This window comes from Phyllobates terribilis, unplaced genomic scaffold (genome assembly GCF_046119375.1).
Source record: "Phyllobates terribilis strain yellow unplaced genomic scaffold, ASM4611937v1 Scaffold_14__1_contigs__length_39327217, whole genome shotgun sequence".
Lineage (NCBI taxonomy): Eukaryota > Metazoa > Chordata > Amphibia > Anura > Dendrobatidae > Phyllobates > Phyllobates terribilis.
In genome coordinates, this window is record NW_027362774.1 from 31,897,312 (window position 1) to 31,917,909 (window position 20,598).

A 20,598-nucleotide genomic window follows, 5' to 3' on the forward strand; every position below is an offset into this window, starting at 1 on the left:
AGTGCTCTAGATGAGGACGCGTCTGTATCATACGTGTGTTATGTGTGTACAGTCCTCTAGATGAGGACGCGTCTGTATAGTACGTATGTTATGTGTGTACAGTCCTCTAGATGAGGACGCGTCTGTATCATACGTGTGTTATGTGTGTAGAGTCCTCTAGATGAGGACGCGTCTGTATCCTACGTGTGTTATGTGTGTACAGCCCTCTAGATGAGGACGCGTCTGTATCATACGTGTGTTGTGTGTACAGTCCTCTAGATGAGGACGCGTCTGTATCGTACGTGTGTTGTGTGTACAGTCCTCTAGATGAGGACATGCATGTATCGTACGTGTGTTATGTGTGTACAGTCCTCTAGATGAGGACGCGTCTGTATCGTACGTGTGTTATGTGTGTACAGTCCTCTAGATGAGGACATGCATGTATCGTACGTGTGTTATGTGTGTACAGTCCTCTAGATGAGGATGCATCTGTATCGTATGTGTGTTATGTGTGTACAGTCCTCTAGATGAGGATGCATGTGTATCATACGTGTGTTATGTGTGTACAGTCCTCTAGATGAGGGCGCGCCTGTATCGTACATGTGTTGTGTGTGTACAGTCCTCTAGATAAGAACGCGCCTGTATCGTACGTGTGTTATGTGTGTACAGTCCTCTAGATGAGGACACGTCTGTATCGTACGTATGTTGTGGGTGTAAAGTCCTCTAGATGAGGACGCGCCTGTATCTTGTGTGTGTTGTGTGTGTACAAGCCTCTAGATGAGGATGCATCTGTATCGTATGTGCGTTGTGTGTGTACAGTCCTCTAGATGAGGACGCGCCTGTATCGTACGAGTGTTATGTGTGTACAGTTGTCTAGATGAGGACGCGCCTGTATCCTACGAGTGTTATGTGTGTACAGTTGTCTAGATGAGGACGCGTCTGTATCGTACTTGTATTGTGTGTGTATAGTCCTCTAGATGAGGACGCACCTGTATCTTATGTGTGTTATGTGTGTACAGTCCTCTAGATGAGGACGCGTCTGTATCCTACGTGTGTTATGTGTGTACAGTCCTCTAGATGAGGACGTGTCTGTATCGTACGTGTGTTATGTGTGTACAGTCCTCTAGAAGAGGACGCGTCTGTATCTTACGTGTGTTATGTGTGTACAGTCCTCTAAATGAGAACGCGTCTGTATCGTACGTGTGTTACGTGTGTACAGTCCTCTAGATGAGGACTGGTCTGTATCCTACGTGTGTTATGTGTGTATAGTCCTCTAGATGAGGACGCATCTGTATCGTACGTGTGTTACGTGTGTACAGTCCTCTAGATGAGGACGCGTCTGTATCGTACGTGTGTTATGTGTGTACAGTCCTCTAGATGAGGACGCGTCTGTATCGTTCGTGTGTTTTGTGTGTATAGTCCTCTAGATGAGGACGCGTCTGTATCTTACGTGTGTTATATGTGTACAGTCTTCTAGATGATGATGCGTCTTTATCATACGTGTGTTGTGTGTGTACAGTCCTCTAGATGAGGACGCGTCTTTATCATACGTGTGTTATATGTGTACAGTCCTCTAGATGAGGATGCGTCTTTATCATACGTGTGTTATGTGTGTACAGTCCTCTAGATGAGGACTCGTCTGTATCGTACGTGTGTTATGTGTGTACAGTCCTCTAGATGAGGACGCGTCTGTATCGTACGTGTGTTGTGTGTGTACAGTCCTCTAGATGAGGACGCGCCTGTATCGTACGTGTGTTATGTGTGTATAGTCCTCTAGATGAGGAAGCGTCTGTATCGTACGTGTGTTATGTGTGTACAGTCCTCTAGATGAGGATGCGTCTTTATCATACGTGTGTTGTGTGTGTACAGTCCTCTAGATGAGGACGCGCCTGTATCGTACGTGTGTTGTGTGTGTACAGTCCTCTTGATGAGGACGCGCCTGTATCATACGTGTGTTGTGTGTGTACAGTCCTCTAGATGAGGACGCGTCTGTATCCTATGTGTGTTATGTGTGTATAGTCCTCTAGCTGAGGACGCGTCTGTATCATACGTGTGTTATGTGTGTATAGTCCTCTAGATGAGGACGCGTCTGTATCGTACGTGTGTTATATGTGTACAGTTCTCTAGATGAGGACGTGTCTGTATCATACGTGTGTTGTGTGTGTACAGTCCTCTAGCTGAGGACGCGTCTGTATCGTACGTGTGTTATGTGTGTATAGTCCTCTGGATGAGGACGCGTCTGTATCATACGTGTGTTATGTGTGTACAGTCCTCTAGATGAGGACGCGTCTGTATCCTACGTGTGTTATGTGGGTACAGTCCTCTAGATGAGGACGCGCCTCTATCCTACGTGTGTTATGTGTGTACAGTCCTCTAGATGAGGACGCGTCTGTATCGTACTTGTGTTATGTGTGTACAGTCCTCTAGATGAGGACGCGCCTCTATCCTACGTGTGTTATGTGGGTACAGTCCTCTAGATGAGGACGCGCCTGTATCTTGCGTGTGTTATGTGTGTACAGTCCTCTAGAAGAGGACGCGTCTGTGTCTTACGTGTGTTATGTGTGTACAGTCCTCTAGATGAGGACGCGTCTGTATCGTACATGTGTTATTTGTGTACAGTCCTCTAGATGAGGACGCGTCTGTATCGTACGTGTGTTCTGTGTGTACAGTCCTCTAGATGAGGACGCGTCTGTATCCTGCGTGTGTTGTGTGTGTACAGTCCTCTAGATGAGGACGCGTCTGTATCCTACGTATGATGTGTGTACAGTCCTCTAGATGAGGATGCGCCTGTATCTTACGTGTATTGTGTGTACAGTCCTCTAGATGAGGACGCGTCTGTATCTTACGTGTGTTGTGTGTACAGTCCTCTGTATGAGAACGCGTCTGTATCCTACGTGTGTTATGTGTGTACAGTCCTCTAGATGAGGACTCGTCTGTATCCTACGTGTGTTATGTGTGTACAGTCCTCTAGATGAGGATGCCTCTGTATCATGTGTGTGTTGTGTGTGTACAGTCCTCTAGATGAGGACGCGTCTGTATCGTACGTGTGTTGTGTCCGTACAGTCCTCTAGATGAGGACGCGTCTGTATCGTACGTGTGTTATATGTGTACAGTCCTCTAGATGAGGACGTGTCTGTATCGTACGTGTGTTGTGTCCGTACAGTCCTCTAGATGAGGACGCGTCTGTATCGTACGTGTGTTATGTGTGTACAGTTCTCTAGATGAGGACGTGTCTGTATCTTACGTGTGTTGTGTGTGTACAGTCCTCTAGATGAGGACGCTTCTGTATCGTACTTGTGTTGTGTGTGTACAGTCCTCTAGATAAGGATGCGTCGGTATCGTATGTGTGTGTACAGTCCTCTAGATGAGGACGCGTCTGTATCGTACGTGTGTTGTGTGTACAGTCCTCTAGATGAGGACGCGTCTGTATCGTACGTGTGTTGTGTGTACAGTCCTCTAGATGAGGACATGTCTGTATCGTAGGTGTTATGTGTGTACAGTCCTCTGTATGAGAACACGTCTGTATCGTACGTGTGTTATGTGTGTACAGTCCTCTAGCTGAGGATGCGTCTGTATCGTACGTGTGTTATGTGTGTACAGTCCTCTAGATGAGGACGCGCCTGTATCCTACGTGTGTTGCGTGTGTACAATCCTCTAGATGAGGACGCGTCTGTATCATACGTGTGCTATATGTGTACAGTCCTCTAGATGAGGACGCGCCTGTATCGTACGTGTGTTATGTGTGTACAGTCCTCTAGATGAGGACGCGCCTGTATCGTAAGTGTGTTGTGTGTCTACAGTCCTCTAGATGAGGACGCGCCTGTATCCTACATGTGTTATGTGTGTACAGTCCTCTAGATGAGGACGCGTCTGTATCCTACGTGTGTTATGTGTGTACAGTCCTCTAGATGAGGGCGCGCCTGTATCGTACGTGTGTTGTGTGTCTACAGTCCTCTAGATGAGGACGCGTCTTTATCATACGTGTGTTGTGTGTGTACAGTCCTCTAGATGAGGACACGTCTGTATCATACGTGTGTTATGTGTGTACAGTCCTCTAGATGAGGACACATCTGTATCGTACGTGTGTTGTGTGTGTACAGTCCTCTAGATGAGGACGCGTCTGTATCGTACGTGTGTTATGTGTGTACAGTCCTCTAGATGAGGACGCGTCTGTATCGTACGTGTGTTGTGTGTGTACAGTCCTCTAGATGAGGACACGTCTGTATCGTACGTGTGTTGTGTGTGTACAGTCCTCTAGATGAGGACGTGCCTGTATCCTACGTATGATGTGTGTACAGTCCTCTAGATGAGGATGCGCCTGTATCTTACGTGTATTGTGTGTACAGTCCTCTAGATGAGGACGCGTCTGTATCATACGTGTGTTATGTGTGTACAGTCCTCTAGATGAGGACGCGTCTGTATCTTACGTGTGTTGTGTGTGTACAGTCCTCTAGATGAGGACGTGCCTGTATCCTACGTATGATGTGTGTACAGTCCTCTAGATGAGGACGCGTCTGTATCATACGTGTGTTATTTGTGTACAGTCCTCTAGATGAGGATGCGCCTGTATCTTACGTGTATTGTGTGTACAGTCCTCTAGATGAGGACGCGTCTGTATCATACGTGTGTTATTTGTGTACAGTCCTCTAGATGAGGACGCGTCTGTATCCTACGTGTGTTATGTGTGTACAGTCCTCTAGATGAGGACACGTCTGTATCATACGTGTGTTATGTGTGTACAGTCCTCTAGATGAGGACGCGTCTGTATCGTACGTGTGTTGTGTGTGTACAGTCCTCTAGATGAGGACGCGTCTGTATCATACGTGTGTTATGTGTGTACAGTCCTCTAGATGAGGACGCGTCTGTATCCTACGTGTGTTATGTGTGTACAGTCCTCTAGATGAGGACGCGTCTGTATCGTACGTGTGTTGTGTGTACAGTCCTCTAGATGAGGACGCGTCTGTATCGTACGTGTGTTGTGTGTACAGTCCTCTAGATGAGGACGCGTCTTTATCATACGTGTGTTATGTGTGTACAGTCCTCTAGATGAGGACGCGTCTGTATCCTACGTGTGTTGTGTGTGTACAGTCCTCTAGCTGAGGACGCGTCTGCATCATACGTGTGTTATATGTGTACAGTCCTCTAGCTGAGGACGCGTCTGCATCATACGTGTGTTATGTGTGTACAGTCCTCTAGATGAGGACGCGTCTTTATTATACGTGTGTTATATGTGTACAGTCCTCTAGATGAGGATGCGTCTTTAACATACGTGTGTTGTGTGTGTACAGTCCTCTAGATGAGGACGTGCCTGTATCGTACGTGTGTTGTGTGTGTACAGTCCTCTAGATGAGGACGCGCCTGTATCATACGTGTGTTGTGTGTGTACAGTCCTCTAGATGAGGACGCGTCTGTATCGTACTTGTGTTGTGTGTGTACAGTCCTCTAGATGAGGACGCGTCTGTATCATACGTGTGTTGTGTGTGTACAGTCCTCTAGCTGAGGACGCGTCTGCATCATACGTGTGTTATATGTGTACAGTGCTCTAGATGAGGACGCGTCTGTATCGTACTTGTGTTGTGTGTGTACAGTCCTCTAGCTGAGGACGCGTCTGTATCCTACGTGTGTTATGTGTGTATAGTCCTCTAGATGAGGATGCGTCTGTATCGTACTTGTGTTATGTGTGTACAGTCCTCTAGATGAGGACGCGTCTGTATCGTACTTGTGTTATGTGTGTACAGTCCTCTAGATGAGGACGCGTCTGTATCCTACGTGTGTTATGTGTGTACAGTCCTCTAGATGAGGACGCGTCTGTATCGTACTTGTGTTGTGTGTGTACAGTCCTCTAGATGAGGATGCGTCGGTATCGTACGTGTGTTATATGTGTACAGTACTCTAGATGAGGACGCGTCTGTATAGTACGTGTGTTATGTGTGTACAGTCCTCTAGATGAGGACGCGTCTTTATCATACATGTGTTATGTGTGTACAGTCCTCTAGATGAGGACGCGTCTGTATCCTACGTGTGTTATGTGTGTACAGTCCTCTAGATGAGGACGCGTCTGTATCATACGTGTGTTGTGTGTGTACAGTCCTCTAGCTGAGGACGCGTCTGCATCATACGTGTGTTATATGTGTACAGTGCTCTAGATTTGGACGCGTCTGTATCCTATGTGTGTTATGTGTGTACAGTCTTCTAGATGAGGACGCGTCTGTATCCTACGTGTGTTATGTGTGTATAGTCCTCTAGATGAGGACGCGTCTTTATCATACGTGTGTTGTGTGTGTACAGTCCTCTAGATGAGGATGCGCCTGTATCGTACGTGTGTTATGTGTGTATAGTCCTCTAGATGAGGAAGCGTCTGTATCGTACGTGTGTTCTGTGTGTACAGTCCTCTAGATGAGGATGCGTCTTTATCATACGTGTGTTGTGTGTGTACAGTCCTCTAGATGAGGACGCGCCTGTATCGTACGTGTGTTGTGTGTGTACAGTCCTCTAGATGAGGACGCGCCTGTATCATACGTGTGTTGTGTGTGTACAGTCCTCTAGATGAGCACGCGTCTGTATCGTACTTGTGTTGTGTGTGTACAGTCCTCTAGCTGAGGACGCGTCTGTATCCTACGTGTGTTTTGTGTGTACAGTCCTCTAGATGAGGACGCGTCTGTATCGTACTTGTGTTATGTGTGTACAGTCCTCTAGATGAGGACGCGCCTGTATCATACGTGTTTTGTGTGTGTACAGTCCTCTAGATGAGGACGCGTCTGTATCGTACTTGTGTTGTGTGTGTACAGTCCTCTAGCTGAGGACGCGTCTGTATCCTACGTGTGTTATGTGTGTACAGTCCTCTAGCTGAGGACGCATCTGTATCGTACGTGTGTTATGTGTGTACAGTCCTCTAGATGAGGACACGTCTGTATCGTACTTGTGTTGTGTGTGTACAGTCCTCTAGATGAGGACGCGTCTGTATCCTACGTGTGTTATGTGTGTACAGTCCTCTAGCTGAGGACGCGTCTGTATCCTACGTGTGTTATGTGTGTACAGTCCTCTAGATGAGGACGCGTCTGTATCATACGTGTGTTATGTGTGTACAGTCCTCTAGATGAGGACACGTCTGTATCGTACTTGTGTTGTGTGTGTACAGTCCTCTAGATGAGGACACGTCTGTATCGTACTTGTGTTGTGTGTGTACAGTCCTCTAGCTGAGGACGTGTCTGTATCGTACGTGTGTTATGTGTGTACAGTCCTCTAGATGAGGAAGCGTCTGTATCGTACGTGTGTTATGTGTGTATAGTCCTCTACATGAGGACGCGTCTGTATCCTACGTGTGTTATGTGTGTACAGTCCTCAAGATGAGGACGCGTCTGTATAGTACGTGTGTTATGTGTGTACAGTCCTCTAGCTGAGGACGCGTCTGTATCATACGTGTGTTATATGTGTACAGTCCTCTAGCTGAGGACGCGTCTGTATCGTACGTGTGTTATGTGTGCACAGTCCTCTAGATGAGGACGCGTCTGTATCCTACGTGTGTTATGTGTGTATAGTCCTCTAAATGAGGACGCGTCTGTATCCTATGTGTGTTATGTGTACAGTCCTCTAGATGAGGATGCGTCTTTATCATACGTGTGTTGTGTGTGTACAGTCCTCTAGATGAGGACGCGCCTGTATCCTATGTGTGTTATGTGTACAGTCCTCTAGATGAGGACGCGCCTGTATCGTACGTGTGTTATGTGTGTATAGTCCTCTAGATGAGGAAGCGTCTGTATCGTACGTGTGTTATGTGTGTACAGTCCTCTAGATGAGGATGCGTCTTTATCATACGTGTGTTGTGTGTGTACAGTCCTCTAGATGAGGACGCCCCTGTATCGTACGTGTGTTGTGTGTGTATAGTCCTCTAGATGAGGACGCGCCTGTATCATACGTGTGTTGTGTGTACAGTCCTCTAGATGAGGACGCGTCTGTATCGTACGTGTGTTATGTGTGTACAGTCCTCTAGATGAGGACGCGCCTGTATCGTACGTGTGTTATGTGTGTACAGTCCTCTAGATGAGGAAGCGTCTATATCGTACGTGTGTTATGTGTGTACAGTCCTCTAGATGAGCACGTGTCTGTATCGTACGTGTGTTATGTGTGTACAGTCCTCTAGATGAGGACACGTCTGTATCGTACGTGTGTTATGTGTGTACAGTCCTCTAGATGAGGAAGCGTCTATATCGTACGCGTGTTATGTGTGTACAGTCCTCTAGATGAGGACGCGTCTGTATAGTACGTGTGTTATGTGTGTACAGTCCTCTAGATGAGGACGCGTCTGTATCGTATGTGTGTTATGTGTGTGCAGTCCTCTAGATGAGGACGCGTCTGTATCATACGTGTGTTATGTGTGTGCAGTCCTCTAGATGAGGACGCGTTTGTATCGTACGTGTGTTGTGTGTGTACAGTCCTCTAGATGAGGACGCGTCTGTATCATACGTGTGTTATGTGTGTGCAGTCCTCTAGATGAGGACGCGTCTGTATCGTACGTGTGTTATGTGTGTACAGTCCTCTAGATGAGGACGCGTCTGTATCGTACGTGTGTTATGTGTGTACAGTCCTCTAGATGAGGACGCGTCTGTATCGTACGTGTGTTATGTGTGTACAGTCCTCTAGATGAGGACGCGTCTGTATCATACGTGTGTTATGTGTGTGCAGTCCTCTAGATGAGGACGTGTCTGTATCCTACGTGTGTTGTGTGTGTACAGTCCTCTAGATGAGGACGCGTCTGTATCATACGTGTGTTATGTGTGTGCAGTCCTCTAGATGAGGACGCGTCTGTATCGTACGTGTGTTGTGTGTGTACAGTCCTCTAGATGAGGACGCGTCTGTATCCTACGTGTGTTATGTGTGTACAGTCCTCTAGATGAGGACGCGTCTGTATCGTACGTGTGTTGTGTGTGTACAGTCCTCTAGATGAGGACGCGTCTGTATCGTACGTGTGTTATGTGTGTACAGTCCTCTAGATGAGGACGCGTCTGTATCGTACGTGTGTTATGTGTGTACAGTCCTCTAGATGAGGACGCGTCTGTATCGTACGTGTGTTATGTGTGTACAGTCCTCTAGATGAGGACGTGACTGTATCGTACGTGTGTTATGTGTGTACAGTCCTCTAGATGAGGACGTGTCTGTATCCTACGTGTGTTGTGCGTGTACAGTCCTCTAGATGAGGACGCGTCTGTATCGTACGTGTGTTATGTGTGTACAGTCCTCTAGATGAGGACGTGTCTGTATCGTACGTGTGTTATGTGTGTACAGTCCTCTAGATGAGGACGTGTCTGTATCGTACGTGTGTTATGTGGGTACAGTCCTCTAGATGAGGACGCGTCTGTATCGTACGTGTGTTATGTGTGTACAGTCCTCTAGATGAGGACGCGTCTGTATCGTATGTGTGTTATGTGGGTACAGTCCTCTAGATGAGGACGCGTCTGTATCGTACGTGTGTTATGTGTGTACAATCCTCTAGATGAGGACGTGTTTGTATCCTACGTGTGTTGTGTGTGTACAGTCCTCTAGATGAGGACTCGTCTGTATCCTACGTGTGTTATGTGTGTACAGTCCTCTAGATGAGGACACGTCTGTATCGTACGTGTGTTATGTGTGTACAATCCTCTAGATGAGGACGTGTCTGTATCCTACGTGTGTTGTGTGTGTACAGTCCTCTAGATGAGGACTCGTCTGTATCGTACATGTGTTATGTGTGTACAGTCCTCTAGATGAGGACGCGCCTGTATCGTACGTGTGTTATGTGTGTACAGTCCTCTAGATGAGGAAGCGTCTATATCGTACGTGTGTTATGTGTGTACAGTCCTCTAGATGAGCACGTGTCTGTATCGTACGTGTGTTATGTGTGTACAGTCCTCTAGATGAGGAAGCGTCTATATCGTACGCGTGTTATGTGTGTACAGTCCTCTAGATGAGGACGCGTCTGTATCATACGTGTGTTATGTGTGTACAGTCCTCTAGATGAGGACGCGTCTGTATCGTACGTGTGTTGTGTGTGTACAGTCCTCTAGATGAGGACGCGTCTGTATCGTACGTGTGTTGTGTGTGTACAGTCCTCTAGATGAGGACGCGTCTGTATCGTACGTGTGTTGTCTGTGTACAGTCCTCTAGATGAGGACGCGTCTACATCCTGCGTGTGTTGTGTGTAGACAGCAGGCCGGCTCAGTGTTCATGGCTCCATTCTTGTGTATGTCGTGGACCTCGCCATGTATTATATAACTGGATGAGCAGAGTTTTGGCTCCTGGGGATGACGTTTGACGATGATGTCTCCTCTCCTGCAGATGTCCGCCTCCCAGCACCCTCATTGCTGTGGTTTGGACAGGTCTTCTCCTGTGTACCACCTTGCAGGAGTTAAGCACAGCCTGTACCACCCGCGGCTGCCGACGCTGCGTCGGATGGAGATGGACAGCGTGGGATCCAAGCTGAGTGATGAGCATTCGAGGAGCAGCACGCCCTGCGACCACGGTGAGAGGCCAACGCTACACACACAACCCCAGAAATACCGCCTGATAATGGACTCCCATCCCCATGATCAGTGACATCCCTGCAGTAATTCGGTGTCCTCTGCATTCTCATACTCACTTATCTGCTCTGTGCAGGAAGCTTCAGGAGCCCCTGGATCAGCAGCTCCGACCTCGAGAAGTGCCCGCTGCCATCACTAGTGAGTGCATCTCATGCCGAAACCCTCGGTCCTGATACGGATCCGGGTGGTGGAACCTCTGTGCTGCGGTGCAAGGAGGGACCCAGAGGGGCGTAACTAGGTATCAACTCGGACCAACCAAGGTCGCACGGCGGCTGAATCAACTCCGTGAACCAGGGAGGAACCGAGCAGAGGGACCAGGTGCTAATCTGGGCCAGACCTTGTATGAGAGCAGGTGACTCCCACGGGTGAGAAGGCAGGGACTGACCGGTACAGCGGATGAGCCTCGGCTGGCAGGCAGACGGGTGATCCGGGTAGACGTACTGTCAGACACCACGGATAAATGGCAGGAGCTTCCAGGTAGGCTGGCTGGTAGGCACGGCAGGTAACTGGTACATTTTCCAGATAGGCAGACAAGCCTGGCTCATAGACAGACTGGCGGGTTAGGACCGTAGGTAGACCATCGTGCTGGAGAATGTACTTGGCTGGCGGACACAGGTAGTCAGGCTGGTGGACTGAACTGGTAGTCAGGCTGGCGGACTGGTAGTCAGGCTGGCGGACTGGTAGTCAGGCTGGCGGACACAGGTAGTCAGGCTGGCGGACACAGGTAGTCAGGCTGGCGGACTGGACTAGTAGTCAGGCTGGCGGATTGGACTGGTAGTCAGGCTGGCGGACACAGGTAGTCAGGCTGGCGGACTGGACTGGTAGTCAGGCTGCCGGACTGGACTGGTAGTCAGGCTGCCGGACTGTACTGGTAGTCAGGCAGGCGGACCGGACTTGTAGTCAGGCTGGCGGACCGGACTTGTAGTCAGGCTGGCGGACCGGACTGGTAGTCAGGCTGGCGGACCGGACTGGTAGTCAGGCTGGCGGACCGGACTGGTAGTCAGGCTGGCGGACTGGACTGGTAGTCAGTCTGGCGGACTGGATTTGTAGTCAGACTAGCAGCGGGACCTGAGGACTGAAGCAGAGTTTAGAACACAAGGCTAGAACCTTGCACGGGCACCTCCATTTTGGAAGAGGTGCCTTTTATATGAGAGGTCCTCCGGCCATTGGCTGGGGACTCCTTAGGGCGGCGCGCGCGGCCCCTTTAAGAGGGAGGGAGCGCGCGCCCTAACCACAGTGCACGGGAAGCTGCGCGCGCCAGCAGCAGCAGGAGGGCCGGAAAACGCCGGGCCAGGAGCGCGGTGGTAAGGGGGACGGCGTCTCTGCCTGTCAGGGGGCAGAGACACCGATACTACAGATCCAACTGTCCAGGATTGTAAATATCACCCGTCTCTATCAGGAGATTACGGACACCGGGAGGCGGCTCACCCAGCGGCGTGTGGACAGGAACATGGCGCCAAATCTCCAGGGATGGATTGAAGAGAAGGAGGTGCAACGTATACAGTACAGCACCAAATGTACTGAGGCCGCGGGAAGCTTCCAGCTGCCAGACCTAAGGGGAATGGGTGAGAAAATAATAGTACATCTAGAGGACTGTACAAACATAACACACGTATGATACAGACGCATCCTCATCTAGAGGACTGTACAAACATAACACACATATGATACAGACGCATCCTCATCTAGAGGACTGTACACACACAACACACGTACGATACAGACGCGTCCTCATCTAGAGGACTGTACACACACAACACACGTAGGATACACACGCGTCCTCATCTAGAGGACTGTACACACATAACACACGTATGATACAGACGCGTCCTCATCTAGAGGACTGTACACACACAACACACGTACGATACAGACGCGTCCTCATCTAGAGCACTGTACACACATAACACACGTACGATACAGACGCGTCCTCATCTAGAGGACTGTACACACATAACACACGTATGATACAGACGCGTCCTCATCTAGAAGACTGTACACACATAACACACGTACGATACAGACGCGTCCTCATCTAGAGGACTATACACACATAACACACGTACGATACAGACGCGTCCTCATCTAGAAGACTGTACACACATAACACACGTACGATACAGACGTGTCCTCATCTAGAGCACTGTACACACAGAACACACGTACGATACAGATGTGTCCTCATCTAGAGGACTGTACACACATAACACACGTACGATACAGATGTGTCCTCATCTAGAGGACTGTACACACATAACACACGTACGATACAGACGCGTCCTCATCTAGAGGACTGTACACATATAACACACGTACGATACAGACGCGTCCTCATCTAGAGGACTGTACACATATAACACACGTACGATACAGACGCGTCCTCTTCTAGAGGACTGTACACACATAACACACGTACGATACAGACGCGTCCTCATCTAGAAGACTGTACACATATAACAAACGTACGATACAGGCGCGTCCTCATCTAGAAGACTGTACACACATAACAAACGTACGATACAGGCGCGTCCTCATCTAGAAGACTGTACACACATAACACACGTATGATACAGACGCTTCCTCATCTAGAAGACTGTACACACATAACACACGTACGATACAGACGCGTCCTCATCTAGAGGACTGTACACACATAACACACGTAGGATACAGACACGTCCTCATCTAGAGGACTGTACACACATAACACATGTAGGATACAGGCGCGTCCTCATCTAGAAGACTGTACACACATAACACACGTACGATACAGGCGCGTCCTCATCTAGAAGACTGTACACACATAACACACGTAGGATACAGGCGCGTCCTCATCTAGAGGACTGTACACACATAACACACGTACGATACAGACGCGTCCTCATCTAGAAGACTGTACACACATAACACACGTACGATACAGGCGCGTCCTCATCTAGAAGACTGTACACACATAACACACGTAGGATACAGGCGCGTCCTCATCTAGAGGACTGTACACACATAACACACGTACGATACAGACACGTCCTCATCTAGAGGACTGTACAGATATAACACACGTACGATACAGACGCGTCCTCATCTAGAAGACTGTACACACATAACACACGTACGATACAGGCGCGTCCTCATCTAGAAGACTGTACACACATAGCACACGTAGGATACAGGCGCGTCCTCATCTAGAGGACTGTACACACATAACACACATAGGATACAGGCGCGTCCTCATCTAGAGGACTGTACACATAACACACATAGGATACAGACGCGTCCTCATCTAGAGGACTGTACACACACAACACATGTAAGATACAGGTGCATCCTCATCTAGAGGACTGTACACACATAACACACGTACGATACAGGCGAATCCTCATCTAGAAGATTGTACACACATAACACATGTACGATACAGACGCGTCCTCATCTAGAGGACTGTACACACATAACACACGTAGGATACAGACCCGTCCTCATCTAGAGGACTGTACACATATAACACACGTATGATACAGACGCGTCCTCATCTAGAGGACTGTACACACACAACACACGTACGATACAGATGTGTCCTCATCTAGAGGACTGTACACACATAACACACGTACGATACAGACGCATCCTCATCTAGAGGACTGTACACACATAACACACGTAGGATACAGACCCGTCCTCATCTAGAGGACTGTACACATATAACACACGTAGGATACAGACGTGTCCTCATCTAGAGCACTGTACACACACAACACACGTACGATACAGACGCGTCCTCATCTAGAGGACTGTACACACAAAACACACGTAGGATACAGACGTGTCCTCATCTAGAGGACTGAACACACAGAACACACGTAGGATACAGGCACGTTCTCATCTAGAGGACTGTACACACATAACACACGTAGGATACAGACGTGTCCTCATCTAGAGGACTGTACACACACAACACACGTACGATACAGGCGCGTCCTCATCTAGAAGACTGTACACACACAACACACGTACGATACAGGCACGTCCTCATCTAGAGGACTGTACACACATAACACACGTAGGATACAGACACGTCCTCATCTAGAGGACTGTACACACATAACACACGTACGATACAGACACGTCCTCATCTAGAGGACTGTACACACATAACACACGTAGGATACAGACACGTCCTCATCTAGAGGACTGTACACACATAACACACGTACGATACAGACGTGTTCTCATCTAGAGGACTGTACACACAACACACGTACGATACAGACGCGTCCTCATCTAGAGGACTGTACACACAAAACACACGTACGATACAGACGCGTCCTCATCTAGAGGACTGTACACATATAACACACGTACGATACAGACGCGTGCTCATCTAGAGGACTGTACACACATAACACACGTAGGATACAGACACGTCCTCATCTAGAGGACTGTACACACATAACACATGTACGATACAGACACGTCCTCATCTAGAGGACTATGCACACATAACACACGTAGGATACAGACACGTCCTCATCTAGAGGACTGTACACACATAACACACGTAGGATACAGACACGTCCTCATCTAGAGGACGGTACACACACAACACACGTACGATACAGACGCGTCCTCATCTAGAGGACTGTACACACATAACACACGTAGGATACAGACACGTCCTCATCTAGAGGACTGTACACACACAACACACGTACGATACAGACGCGTCCTCATCTAGAGGACTGTACACACAACACACGTACGATACAGACGCGCCCTCATCTAGAGGACTGTACACACATAACACACGTACGATACAGACGCGTCCTCATCTAGAACACTGTACACACAAAACACACGTACGATACAGACGCGTCCTCATCTAGAGCACTGTACACACATAATACACGTATGATACAGACGCGTCCTCATCTAGAGGACTGTACACACAAAACACACGTACGATACAGACGCGTCCTCATCTAGAACACTGTACACACAAAACACACGTACGGCACAGACACGTCCTCATCTAGAGGACTGTACACACAGAACACACGTAGGATACAGACCCATCCTCATCTAGAGGACTGTACACACATAACACACGTAGGATACAGACGTGTCCTCATCTAGAGCACTGTACACACAGAACACACGTACGATACAGACGCGTCCTCATCTAGAGGACTGTACACACATAACACACGTACGATACAGACGCGTCCTCATCTAGAGGACTGTACACACAAAACACACATACGATACAGACGCGTCCTCGTCTAGAGGACTGTACACACATAACACACGTACGATACAGGCGCGTCCTCATCTAGAGCACTGTACACACAAAACACACGTAGGATACAGACACGTCCTCATCTAGAGGACTGTACACACAGAACACACGTAGGATACAGATCCGTCCTCATTTAGAGGACTGTACACACATAACACACGTAGGATACAGACGCGTCCTCATCTAGAGCACTGTACACACAAAACACACGTACGATACAGACGCGTCCTCATCTAGAACACTGTACACACAAAACACACGTACGATACAGACACGTCCTCATCTAGAGGACTGTACACATATAACACACGTAGGATACAGATTCCTCCTCATCTAGAGCACTGTACACACAGAACACATGTACGATACAGGCGCGTCCTCATCTAGAGGACTGTACACACAGAACACACATAGGATACAGACGTGTCCTCATCTAGAGGACTGTACACACATAACACACGTACGATACAGACGCGTCCTCATCTAGAGGACTGTACACATATAACACACGTACGATACAGACGTGTCCTCATCTAGAGGACTGTACACACATAACACACGTAGGATACAGACGCGTCCTCATCTACAGGACTGTACACACATAACACATGTAGGATACAGACGTGTCCTCATCTAGAGGACTGTAAACACATAATACACGTACGATACAGACACGTCCTCATCTAGAGGACTGTACATACATAACACACGTACGATACAGACGCGTCCTCATCTAGAGGACTGTACACACATAACACACGTACGATACAGACGCGTCCTCATCTAGAGGACTGTACACACATAACACACGAACGATATAGACGCGTCCTCATCTAGAGGACTGTACACACATAACACACGTAGGATACAGACGCGTCCTCATCTACAGGACTGTACACACATAACACATGTAGGATACAGACGTGTCCTCATCTAGAGGACTGTAAACACATAATACACGTACGATACAGACACGTCCTCATCTAGAGGACTGTACACACATAACACACGTACGATACAGACGCGTCCTCATCTAGAGCACTGTACACACATAACACACGTAGGATACAGACGTGTCCTCATCTAGAGGACTGTACACACATAACACACGTACGATACAGACGCGTCCTCATCTAGAGCACTGTACACACATAACACACGTAGGATACAGACGTGTCCTCATCTAGAGGACTGTACACACATAACACACGAACGATATAGACGCGTCCTCATCTAGAGGACTGTACACACATAACACATGTAGGATACAGACACGTCCTCATCTAGAGGACTGTACACACATAACACATGTAGGATACAGACACGTCCTCATCTAGAGGACTGTACACACATAACACACGTACTATACAGACACGTCCTCATCTAGAGGACTGTACACACATAACACACGTACGATACAGACGCGTCCTCATCTAGAGGACTGTACACACATAACACACGTACGATATAGACGCGTCCTCATCTACAGGACTGTACACACATAACACATGTAGGATACAGACGTGTCCTCATCTAGAGGACTGTACACACATAACACACGAACGATATAGACGTGTCCTCATCTAGAGGACTGTACACACATAACACATGTAGGATACAGACACGTCCTCATCTAGAGGACTGTACACACATAACACACGTACGATACAGACGCGTCCTCATCTAGAGGACTGTACACACATAACACACGTACGATACAGACGTGTCCTCATCTAGAGGACTGTACACATATAACACACGTAGGGTACAGACACGTCCTCATCTAGAGGACTGTACACACATAACACACATAGGATACAGGCGCGTCCTCATCTAGAGGACTGTACACACATAACACACATAGGATACAGGCGCGTCCTCATCTAGAGGACTGTACACACATAACACACATAGGATACAGGCGCGTCCTCATCTAAAGGACTGTACACACATAACACACGTACGATACAGACGCGTCCTCATCTAGAGGACTGTACACACATAACACACGTACGATACAGGCGCGTCCTCATCTAGAGGACTGTACACACAAAACACACATACGATACAGACGCGTCCTCATCTAGAGGACTGTACACACATAACACACGTACGATACAGGCGCGTCCTCATCTAGATGACTGTACACACACAACACACGTACGATACAGACACGTCCTCATCTAGAGCACTGTACACACAAAACACACGTAGGATACAGACGCGTCCTCATCTAGAGGACTGTACCCACATAACACACATACGATACAGGCGCGTCCTCATCTAGATGACTGTACACACACAACACACGTACGATACAGACACGTCCTCATCTAGAGCACTGTACACACAAAACACACGTAGGATACAGACGCGTCCTCATCTAGAGGACTGTACCCACATAACACACGTACGATACAGACACGTCCTCATCTAGAGGACTGTACACACATAACACACGTAGGATACAGACGCGTCCTCATCTAGATGACTGTACACACACAACACACGTACGATACAGACACGTCCTCATCTAGAGGACTGTACACACATAACACACGTAGGATACAGACGCGTCCTCGTCTAGAGGACTGTACACACATAACACACGTAGGATACAGACGCGTCCTCATCTAGAGCACTGTACACACATAACACACGTACGATACAGACTCGTCCTCATCTAGAGGACTGTACACACAAAACACACGTACGATACAGACGCGTCCTCATCTAGAACACTGTACACACAAAACACACGTACGATATAGACACGTCCTCATCTAGAGGACTGTACACACAGAACACACGTACGATACAGACGCGTCCTCATCTAGAACACTGTACACACAGAACACACGTAGGATACAGACGCGTCCTCATCTAGAGGACTGTACACACATAACACATGTACGATACAGACGCTTCCTCATCTAGAGGACTGTACACACATAACACACGTAGGATACAGACGCGTCCTCATCTAGAGCACTGTACACACATAACACACGTACGATACAGACGCTTCCTCATCTAGAGGACTGTACACACATAACACACGTACGATACAGACGTGTCCTCATCTAGAGGACTGTACACACATAACACACGTACGATACAGACGCGTCCTCATCTAGAGGACTGTACACACAGAACACACATAGGATACAGACGTGTCCTCATCTAGAGGACTGTACACACATAACACACGTACGATACAGACGCGTCCTCATCTAGAGGACTGTACACACATAACACACGTACGATACTGACGCGTCCTCATCTAGAGGACTGTACACACATAACACACATAGGATACAGGCGCATCCTCATCTAGAGGACTGTACACACATAACACACGAACGATACAGACGCGTCCTCATCTAGAGGACTGTACACACATAACACACGAACGATACAGACGCGTCCTCATCTAGAGGACTGTACACACACAACACACGTACGATACAGACGCGTCCTCACCAAGAGGACTGTACACACACAACACACGTACGATACAGACGTGTCTCATCTAGAGGACTGTACACACATAACACACATACGATACAGACGCGTCCTCATCTAGAGGACTGTACACACAGAACACACGTAGGATACAGACACGTCCTCATCTAGAGGACTGTACACACAACACACGTACGATACAGACGCGTCCTCATCTAGAGCACTGTACACATACAGCACACGTAGGATACAGGCACGTTCTCATCTAGAGGACTGTACACACATAACACACGTAGGATACAGACGCATCCTCATCTAGAGGACTGTACACACATAATACACGTACGATACAGACGCGTCCTCATCTAGAGGACTGTACACACATAACACACGTAGGATACAGACGCGTCCTCATCTAGAGGACTGTACACACATAACACAAGTACGATACAGACGCGTCCTCATCTAGAGGACTATACACACATAACACACGTAGGATACAGACGCGTCCTCATCTAGAGGACTGTACACACATAACACAAGTACGATACAGACGCTTCCTCATCTAGAGGACTGTACACACAAAACACACATACGATACAGACGCGTCCTCATCTAGAGGACTGTACACACATAACACACGTAGGATACAGACGCTTCCTCATCTAGAGGACTGTACACACATAACACACGTACGATACAGACGCGTCCTCATCTAGAGGACTGTACACACATAACACACGTAGGATACAGACGCGTCCTCATCTAGAGGACTATACACACATAACACTTGTACGATACAGACGCGTCCTCATCTAGAGGACTGTACACACATAACACTTGTACGATACAGACGCGTCCTCATCTAGAGGACTGTACACACATAACACACGTAGGATACAGACGCGTCCTCATCTAGAGGACTATACACACATAACACACGTATGATACAGACGCGTCCTCATCTAGAGGACTATACACACATAACACTTGTACGATACAGACGCGTCCTCATCTAGAGGACTGTACACACACAACACACGTAGGATACAGACACGTCCTCATCTAGAGGAATGTACACACACAACACACGTAGGATACAGGCACGTTCTCATCTAGAGGACTGTACACACACAACACACGTACGATACAGACGTGTCTCATCTAGAGGACTGTACACACATAACACACGTACGATACAGACACGTCCTCATCTAGAGGACTGTACACACAGAACACACGTACGATACAGACGCGTCCTCATCTAGAGGACTGTACACACATAACACACGTACGATACAGACG

General features: G+C 48.1%; 1 protein-coding gene across 1 annotated transcript in view; it reads left to right on the forward strand.

Annotated features, from left to right (window-relative positions):
* SPMIP8 (sperm microtubule inner protein 8) overlaps positions 1-20,598 on the forward strand; it is a 110,095-nt gene that overhangs the window by 54,823 nt on the left and 34,674 nt on the right. The window contains exons 2-4 of the mRNA XM_073659957.1: positions 10,291-10,474; positions 10,609-10,670; positions 11,932-12,097. Of these exons, the coding sequence (XP_073516058.1) occupies positions 10,291-10,474; positions 10,609-10,670; positions 11,932-12,097 (412 nt within the window). The remainder of the gene's footprint in view (positions 1-10,290; positions 10,475-10,608; positions 10,671-11,931; positions 12,098-20,598) is intronic.